Below are 10,764 nucleotides of genomic sequence, written 5' to 3' on the forward strand. Positions count from 1 at the left end.
ATGCTGCATTCCAACAATACACAGTTTCACCCCCCTTCCTTCCTTCTGGTGGGGATTCCAGGACTAGAAGATGTGCACATCTGGATTGGATTCCCCTTCTTTGTAGTGTATCTGATAGCCCTCCTAGGGAACATCACTATCCTGTTTGTGATCCAGACTGAACACAGCCTCCACCAACCCATGTTTTACTTCCTGGCCATGTTGGCCTGCACTGATCTTGGCCTGTCCACAGCCACCATCCCCAAGATGCTAGGAATTTTCTGGTTCAATCTCAGGGAGATTGAATTTGGTGCTTGCATCACACAGATGTATACTATCCATATATGTACTGGCCTGGAGTCTGTGGTACTGACAGTCATGGCCATAGATAGATATATTGCCATCTGTAACCCTCTGAGATATAGCATGATCCTCACCAATAAGGTGATAGCTATCCTGAGCATAGTCATCATAGTCAGGACTTTGGTGTTTGTGACTCCATTCATATTTCTCATCCTGAGATTGCCTTTCTGTGGTGTCCGAGTTATTCTTCACACCTACTGTGAACACATGGGTTTGGCAAAGTTGGCTTGTGCCAATATTAGGGTCAATGTTGTCTATGGCTTGATTGCTTTCTCAGTGGGATACATTGACCTTTCTGTAATTGGGTTCTCCTATGTTCAAATCCTCCGAGCAGTCTTCCACCTCCCTTCCTGGGATGCCTGGCTCAAAGCACTCAGCACATGTGGCTCCCATGTCTGTGTCATGTTAGCTTTCTACCTGCCAGCCCTCTTCTCCTTCATGACACACCGCTTTGGCCACAACATCCCTCATTACATCCACATTCTTCTGGCTAATCTGTACGTGGTTGTTCCCCCTGCTCTTAACCCTGTTATCTATGGGGTCAGGACAAAACAGATAAGAGAGCGTGTACTAAGAATGCTTTACCCTAAAGGCTACTGACATTTAGCCCTAGGAGGATTTTTTATGACAGGTTAGAGAAATAATAATAAGATCAAAGCAGAAGTAGACATTGGAAATATTTTTGTAAAAGTCCAGCACTCCCACATAGGCCAATCACAATATACTTCTCCCATTCCTCCCAATTTATAAAACCACTGGAAGGCATAGCTCAAAGATTTCAAAACTATCTCTTTACTTTGCCACAAGACAAATACAAAAACAAAACAAAACAAAACACTCACATTTAAACCCCATTGATATTACAAAATTCCTAAAGAGAGAATAAGGTTTGCAAAAAGGTATGGCGCCAGTAACTGCCTTGAATAATTTCCTTCACACTGAGTTTCTCTTCATTCACATGTCAGAAGGTGAAGCTCATGTCTTAAAGTGGTGTGGGATTTCATCAATATCAAGCAGGATACAGTTGCAAAAGAAATTAACTTAGAGTCCTAAGAGCCAGGTTTAAATTCAGGCTCTGCCCTTGACTGGAAGACTTAACCTGAGAATCTCACTTAAAGCTCTTTGAATTTCAGTATCCAAGACAATAAAATGCTATAAAGCAATATTAATCTGGCACTGTGAACTCAAAAAAAAAGAGTTGAAAAAAATCTTTAAAGTTTGTAAAACATGAAAAGATTTGGAAATAAATAAACAAATGTATTTGTAGTGTGGTTGTTATTTCTAGCACATGTAGGTTTAGCTTACTAAACCCAATTCTAGTATATAATTACTGGTATGAAGTGAGGGTTCCAGTTTGGGTTACCTCAGTGCATGGGGCTCTTAATGACCCTCATCCTTTACCTTGGTCAGAGGGTCTATCTGTCAGGAGACTAGAAAGCCCAAAGAATTACAAGGACCCTATCTAGAACCCTCTTACACTGTTGTTAAGAATGCAAACTGGTGCAGCCACTCTGGAAAGCAGAATGGAGGCAGCTCAGAGAGTTAAAAATAACACCACTCTACAATCCAGCCATCGAACTACTAGTTCTTTCCCAAAGGATAAAAAAATACTGATTCAAAGGGGCACATGAACACCAGTGTTTATAGCATATCAACAATAGCAAAATTATGAAAAGAGCCTAAATGTCCATCAATGGATGAATGGATAAAGAAGCAGTAGTATGTATACACCATGGAACATTACTCAACCATCAAAAAGAATGAAATCTTGCCATTTGCAACAACATAGATGGAGCTAGAGAGTATTATGCTAAGCAAAATAAGTCAGTCAGAGAAAGCCAGATACCATATGATTTCACTCATATGTGGAATTTAAGAAACAAAACAGGTGAACATATGGGAAGGGAAGGAAAAATAAGATAAAAACAGAGAGAGTGGCAAATCATAAGAGACTCAGCTATAGAGAACAAACTGACAGTTGATGGAGGGGAGGTTGATGGGGGATGGGCTAGTTGAGTGATGGGCATTAAGGAGGGTACTTGATGTAATGCGCACTGTGTGTTATATGTAAGCGATGAATCACTAAATTCTACTCTTGAAACCAATCTACACTCTATGTTAACTATAAATTTAAATACAATTTTGAAAAAATAAATAAAATAAAGCCATTTTTGGTAAATTGAAAAAAAGAGGGCCCTATCTACATTTGAGGTCTCAGGGAAACTCCGTTGCCCACAGTTCTTATTAGACAAAGCTTTAAGGCAAACTATAATACAGTGGCTATTGACATAATATAAAGTCATTCTTATTAGAGCATGTGAGCTAGATAAGGCAGTTGATTTCTTTTGATATTCTGGGAGCTACAAAACTATGAAATTGGCTTCTGTTTGGAAATGGGGCCCTAGCTGAAACCCAAGGTAGGGTGAGCAAGAAATATGCAGAGAACAGGCTAAGGTGATGGCAATGTAACTTAAGGAGGAAGTGATTGGAAGAAATGATATTTTGTGTCAAATATACTCAAATACATAAATAAATGAAAAAAGTGACCAAAAGATTGTTTTCTAAATAGAAATCATGAAATTGACACAAACATAATTTAGAAAAATTTACATATCAAAATAGTGGTGAGGATAACATAAAAGGCATCACAGAATTTCTTCCAAGTAAGATGCCAGACCACAATAAGCTTTTCATATTTCTTTTTTTTTTAAATTTATTTCTAGGAGAGAGAGAGAGAGAGACAGCATGAGCAGGGGAAGGTCAGAGAGAGAGGGAGATACAGACNTTCTTATGCTATACTGTTTTGCAATACTAAATAAATTTGCAAAGCTTTTAATATCATTTTAGAAAATTAACGTTATCATGATGGCAAAGTAAGAAAAAGAGAAGAAAGAAAACATAGAAGAAAAAATTCAGAAGAAAAAAAATACAGGTCAACCACACATACAAATGCAGGTAAAAAAGTGTAAATAAACTTGAAAAATAAATTTGGTTATATATTTTTAATGAAATAATAGAATTTATTAGAAGAGTGTTTTATTTTCATTACTTCATTCATTTATTAATAATCCTATAAAACAGACACTAGTATTAATATCAGTTTTTATAAGTGAAAATTAAGACTTAAAAATGATAAATTTTGTCACCAATATCATGCAGCTACTAAGTATAATTTTTCCAGGTTCTAAACCTGTATCATCAGCTGCCCATATGTAACAATTATAGATAAGAACAATGATTCAATATTAGAAAATATACAAATTAAATCCACTATATCAATAAATTAATGTATAAATATTATATAGTAAACTCCATAAATTTTGAGGCTAGTTCAAAAGTTCAAAATATTAAGTCTTTTTAAAAATGTGCAGAACAAAAATAAAAGGCAGTCTATTAATGTGGAAGAAAATTCTTCCCCTTTAAGTATATAATTCTTATTAAAATCAGAAACTAGTATGTTTCTCTAATAAGCTTTTTGAAATTATTTACTAAAATAATGCTTATATATCATCTCAATACAATGAAAGTCAACTAGTAAATGAAAGAAACATGTTTTGTTTCAACAATTTTTTAAGTTTATTTATTTATTTTGAGAGACACAGAGAGAGGGAAAAGAGGATGGGGCAGAGAGAGAGGGAGAGAAAGCATGCCAAGCAGGTTCCACACTGTCAGCACAGAGATGGACACAGGGCTCGATCCCATGAACCATGAAATCATGCTCTGAGCTGAAATCAAGAGTAAAAGACAACTGCTAAGCCCCCAAAATCTTCTTTTTTAAGAAAATTAAAATTCATCATTTTTGCAGGCATTACAATTTCCTTCAATTTTGACAAAATGATCTGAGAAAAAAATGTTAATAGTAAAGTCTTCAGTGTTACACTAAAAAGTCTGTAAAAACCCAGATATATCCTATGTGACAATGAAAAACAGTTACACATAATACCCAAGGTGCACATCAGGATAGCGGCTGGGGCTGCATGGGCCTTGCTGGAGGACAGTCACAGCGAAGAAATGGCGGCATTTGCACAGCTCCTACCATGAAAAACAAAAACTGGTATCTCCTTCTGCTACTACTGGCTCATGTTGGAAATGAGCCTGATGGTATTGACCAGACCTCACAATATTCCAAATCAGACTGATTCCCCACACAGATTGCTCATAATGAAAAGCATATTCTTGCCTTTTCAAAAGAGACTTCAGATGGAAGCATTATGGATGATTGTCCAAAGGCTCTTCCTATGGACCTTGCAGATCCAAGACTTAGATAATAAATGGGGCTAAGAACACAGGAGTTACAACTGAGTCTGGCCCTGAGACAAAGAGCCTAATTTAGAGTTAAGGACAGATATCCACCCCCACCCAATTGTTTCTGCTTGGAGCACCGGCCCCCCAAGGAAGTGACTTATTCTGGCCTTGAATATGCTGATTGCACCCTGTGAAGGAACCTATTGAGGAACTTCTTCTTTTGTGATTATGGGAGCAAAGGTGTTTTCTGAAAGACCTGTTTTTCTTAATACTTCTCCATAAAGAAGCTATTGACCCCTGCTCACAAAAAACTAACTTCACCCTTTTTATGCTAAAACACTGTATTGTATGCTAAAGATACCTTCCTTCCACATAGGATAAGCATCTAAATCACTTACCTCAATCACTATTGATAAAGGCTATGCAGGAGTCTTCTACAAATCTCTGTTTTGGGAAATTCTTACATATCAAAGAAGTTTGTCATCAGAAATCATTGTCTAAGGCAAATGCCACTTTTGTGCTGTCCCCCAGACACTTAATTATAAAATAGAGTTGAGCCCCAGTCAGAGCAGAGACGCCTGCTTGGTGACCAGAAAGATTCAGGGACCCCTGGACCCAGCTGGAGCAGGCCTCCAACAGGTAACAACCTCAGGCATAAATGTACATACTATTGGAGGAAGTCATCAACAGGATGTGACCACCAGCTGATCCATGAGCTATACTGGGCAATCAGAGGCTTTCTATCACCTTCCTTGTCCATGGAATATATCTTCTGCTTGCCTTCCCACTCTCAAAACCTGCTCCAAGGACATAACCTTGAGCTAGTAATATGTTGTTGAGACCATTTAGATGGAATAAGTGACTAAGCCCAGTAAAGTCTCTATATAAACTTTTAAGATTCTGGCAGGTGGATACAGAGAGGTCATCGTACAGGCACCCAAGACAAGCCCTGTATGTAAGTTCCCTTGCTTATTAAATCTGCTACCTATTGACCTGGGTCTGCCTCTTTATTCAGTCTTTCTTTGCCCTCTATGTGTAGGGACCAGTTTCAGATTTCACCTGGGGAACTCCCAAGGTTGCAAAAACAATATATATATACATAAACACATACATACATGTATACATATGTAGATGTAGAGATAGATACAGGTATATATCTGTTTTATTGACCCTAGGAAAATGATGGCTGTTTTTTTCTGAATCTTACTATATATACTCCCAGAAAAACCATAACATCAGAAACAGTGTGAATCAGATCACAATGGCCCATTCCGTCAACATTAATAGAAGACATAGAATGGCATGATTTCAAATTATTTTAAGAAGAGAAATAGAGTTAAGGCTAGAAGTCCCACTGCTGTCACTGATGTTAGATTCAGAGTATGGGTGGAGGGGAAATTAATAGGCTATTTAGAAAAGAAGTGAGGGTGTGGAAGACATATACATAGCATAAATAAGATCCCCAGAAGTAAAAAACAATAAAATTTAAAGCTCCACTAAATCCTAAAATATTAAATACAGGTCAGGGATGTTATTGAAAACAGCACTGGCTATGGGAAAGTGGCTTAAAAGCAAGAAGGACCAGAAGTGGCAGCCTCAGAAATTTAGTCTGAAGGAGGAGGATAACTGGAGGAAAGGGCATCCTCCTTAGAGACAGGGTAGTAAAAAGAAAGGAGGACATCGGAGGGGGAATCAAAATCCCAAACAAACCAAGGAAAACCACAAAACATGGCAACCTTTCTTTCCCTGCTCTCCTGGAAATGTTTTATTCCTCAAATAAACTGATCATGAAACTGATTTGCTCTTTCAGCATAATAATGAAAAATAGGAAAAATCAGCTCAAATCTATAAAATGCTACAGTAAGAAGTAAATAAAATTACTCCATAGACAAAATTTAATTCAAGATGTATCAAAAACCTAAATGTAGGAGCTAAAACTATAAGACTCTTGGAAAAAACTAAGCCTTTAGTAAGGCTAAACTTCATAACCTTGCATTATGCAATATTTCCTTAGTTATAACACAAAAAGAACAAGTGACTAAAGAAAAAAACAGATAAATTGGACTTCATTAAAATTTAAAACTTTATACCTCAAAGAACAGCATCAGGAAAGTGAAAAGATTACCCAGAGAATGAGGAAAATATCTGCAAATCATATACATGATAAGGTTCTAGTAACCAGAGCATATAAAGTCTCTTACAAGTCAACAATAAAAACCAATTAACTCAATTAGAAATGGACAGACATAGTGTGGTATAATCTCACAAATGAAATATTATTCAGCCATAATGAAATACTGATATAGGCACAAGTGGATGAATCTTGAAAACGTTATCGTACGTGAAAAGCATAATGGCCATATATTGTATGATTCCAATTAACATTACAAGTGTATAATAGACAAATCTACAGAGATGGAACGTAAATTAGTGATTACCAGTGACTGGAGCAGAAGAAGAATGTGGACATTACACTTGGGTTGGGTCATTAACTTAAAAGGCTGGCAGTGGGCCCATAGAACTGGGTCTCAGATATCTGAGAAAGGTGCTGCCTTGAACTGGTACTAGTGTCACAGTGATGTAGGAGACAAAGGCAGAAGGAAATGGCAGATAAAATTAAATTTCCTTATAACCTGCAGCCCATTGACCAATACTTGAGACAGGCAGAGCAAAACTTTTCTCCAGGAACTCCCTACTATCTTAATACTAATGTTTTGCTAGAGGGAAAAACAACCTTAGCTTGACAATAGCTAGGTTTCTGGTATCCTGTGAGTCTTCTTTAGCATATGAAAATCTCATTGGAAACTTCCCCTGGACTTGACCTCCTCCAACTCCATAGCATATGACCAGTTTCTCCTCATGGTCCCTGGGCAGCTCTTTCTGCCCACGGGTCCTGTCCCCATACTTTAATAAAATCACCTTTTTGCACCAAAAATGTCTTCAAGAATTCTTTCTTGGCAGTCAGCTCCAGACCCCGCAAACCCAACTACCACCACAAAAACTTCATCACAAACCAAACCCAAACCCAAACCCAAATCAAACAAATCCAAACCCAACACCCAATCAACCCTGGAGACTAGAATGAACTCCATTGCCAGGTGAGGAGTCATTGCTCAGGGATACTGATAAGATATGAACATACAGGAAAAAGCAAGTACCCCTTGCCCTGCTTCCACCTTCTAGTCTTTTCCTGTTGTTCTTTATGGGTGGAAACTAACAAAGAAGAGTCCCAGAATCCAAGTCCCAGCATCCCAGAGCAGATCTGGATGGATGGGCTTGAGGCTGGGAGACAAGGGTTAATGACTATGCAGCTCCTATCAGTTCTGACTGCTTGTGACCACACAGAGTCAAGTTCTCCTATTCAGGTACACGAAGAGACATGACATAACATAATGTTACAGGGGAAGCTTTCATAGCTGTGAAAGAGTTTGGGGTTAGCTGCCAGCAGGAATAGAGAGTGATTGCATCACATTCCGGAGATTCCACAAAGTAACTGCAACTCAGTGCTCCTGTGGGCTCCAGGGCAGACTCTTCTACACTCAGTAGCAGCAGGAAAGGAAAATGACATCCATGTGCCTATAAGAAGGGGCTCTTAATACCCTCCATTGTGGCTCTCATTTCCTCAAGTCCCAGCCACAGGTGTGACTCAGCATTTGTCATTTTCCACAAGAGAGTTCTCTCCTAGGACTCCCTCCATCTCATGGATGCTAGAAGAGTTTTTATCCACCACCAACTTCCACCTGCCCCTCAGAGGACTGAAAGGCCAGCTTCAAACACTGTGGCCTAAAATGATACTACTAATCCCAATGTTCTTATATATTCATAATAGTGATAGTCATGACAATGAAAATAAAAGCTCAAATGTTTTGAGCACTTGCAATTTGCCAGCATCTGGGCATAACATTAATTTTCAGAGGATACTTTTGTGGATTATAAAAACGAGCTTCTAAAAAAATCTAACAGAAAATACAATTCATAGGAATATAATACATATTGTCAAGGTGATATTGATATGGAGAAAAAAGGCAAAGGAAATGTAGAAAAAATTAAATTTTCTTATAGCCAGAAGCCCATTGACAATTACTTGAGACAGGTAGAGTGTAGAGTTCCTCTAGGAACTCCGAACTGTCTTGATGTTAATACTTTGCTAGGGAGAAAACAACCTTAACTTGACAATAGCCAGGACTCCAGAATCCTGTAAGTCTTCTTTAACATATGAAAAAGTCCTCGTGGAAATTCCCAACTCCATAGTATATAATCAGTCACTACTCACAACCCCAGTGCCCCAAGTCCTGTCTCTATACTTTAATAAAAACACCTTTTTGCACGAAAAATGTCTCAAGAATTCTTCCTTGGCCTTTGCCTCTGAATTCAAACACGTCACATATTGTCCAGCATTTCGTCCACTCTGTTGGTCTCTCTAGGAGTGCTTTCTCTACCTCTGCTATGCTTCTCCCAGGTGCAAACCCAGAAGGGACTCAAAGAGGAATCGCTATTAGTTGGTCACATTCAGATCTTAATTCCTGCACCAGGTTTCTCTAGATCAGTACAAACAGTCAACATCATTATGAGAAGTTTGACTCAAACTGGGTGTACACAGTTACAGAAAGTACAACTTGTGTTAGGGGTTTGTAAGGGATGTAGGGGCCAGCACACCTTTTGTCATTCCTCTTAAAAACAAGCACAGCTTAGGGCACATCAAGGGACTTAGTTTATGATATTGAAATGGCTAAGAGAAGAGTTAGCCAATAAAATTTATATTAGTTCATCTCTAGTTCCAAGTAATAGATCCCTAAGTATAAGAACAGATAAGCCACATATTGATGTTGGCTCTCCCTTCTGTCCTGGGATGACAAACTAAGAGGACAACAGTTTCTCCCAGAATTGTCAGGCTCAGTGCAGGTGGCTCAAGGAACTGGACACAACGGTCCTAGACAGGTTTTGGGGTGAGTCCTCTTACAGATAAAGTAGATGAGAGAACAGCATTACCCAAAAAGCCAGATCTTGAGGGGCAGATACAACTTCACTATGAAGTTCTTATAGGAAAATAAAATGTCCTCTTAGTACAGTCTTCGAACATGTCGTGTTGGTAGAATGAAGTAGTATAAATTAAACGCATTTTAAGTCGGTAGAGGATAGAGGTTTTTTTCAGTTTAACTGAGAAAAATCTGTGGCATCACTTGGCTAACACTGACTATGGCCATGTTGTACTGGAACAACTGTTTCATAGTTGTATAGTTGTATATTAAAATTATGAGAAGGGGGAGGGAGAGGCCAGCCAATAGTCACTCACCTCACCTTCTGGTTTGCAGGTTAGTCACATTAGAATGAGGAATCTACATAAGGAGCACAGCCTTCTGAGAAAGATCTGTATACCAAATACTACTATTGAACAAAATACTACTATTGAACACTGCCATTCAGGACCAGTGCAGGTTTAAATTAGGACACAGTAGCAAAAGAGAGCAAAAATTAAATATCTGGAGGAAAAAGAGAGTATATGCTGGTAGCCAGTGCCCAAACCAAAGACTTAAACTTTGTTGAGAAAACTAAACTACATTTTCCACATATAATAAAGCAGAGTTTGGGACCCTCTTCGTATATAGTCATCCTGATACACTATTGTTCTTCAGATATATTCAAACATTTGGGTATTAACAACGAGATCTGTGACCTCAGAATCCCAGTGTGGGACAGCAACACTGCATCCATAAAGTCTACACAGCCTGGAGTTACTGCCATTGAGTAAATAAATGTTTCATAGTTGCAAGTCAACACTGCTCTCTTGTGGCTACTGAAGAGAAAAGCAATACTAGGGTGAATTCCGTTCTCAACCTCTGCTTGGTATTTGAAAGGGGACTGACAATCCTGTGTTATAAAATTCGTGGGATTTTCAATACATATAATGCAGTTAAATTGACAAAACATCTGTACTCTACCAATTTTAAGTGGCTTCAAGAAGAAGATACTGTACTTCCTGCTCATTAGGTATGTGGAAATTTGAATGATTAATTTAAAAATAAAAGAGATATAACAATTATTGTGATTTTTCTCTTTGTCAACAATATCTAAGATCAATATCAAATGACATGGGCCAGGTATTCATATTTACCTACATCTCTATATTTAATAAGATGTTAGTTTAGCACTACTGGCTAAGGACTATTTGTAATGATA

At 38.1% G+C, this 10,764-nt stretch overlaps 1 protein-coding gene across 1 annotated transcript; it reads left to right on the top strand.

Annotated features, from left to right (window-relative positions):
* Positions 1 to 942, top strand: LOC144227756 (olfactory receptor 52E5). Its single transcript, XM_077759497.1, has one exon. The coding sequence runs from the start codon at positions 1 to 3 to the stop codon at positions 940 to 942; it is 942 nt and encodes a 313-aa protein (XP_077615623.1).
* Positions 943 to 10,764: the final 9,822 nt, after the last annotated feature.

The sequence above is a fragment of the Crocuta crocuta genome, unplaced genomic scaffold (genome assembly GCF_008692635.1).
Source record: "Crocuta crocuta isolate KB4526 unplaced genomic scaffold, BGI_CrCroc_1.0 scaffold43, whole genome shotgun sequence".
Classification (NCBI taxonomy): domain Eukaryota; kingdom Metazoa; phylum Chordata; class Mammalia; order Carnivora; family Hyaenidae; genus Crocuta; species Crocuta crocuta.

What these genes read in the sequence shown, in the direction of transcription:
- LOC144227756 (XM_077759497.1), top strand. Translation starts at nt 1, where the DNA reads ATGCTGCATTCCAACAATACACAGTTTCACCCCCCTTCCTTCCTTCTG.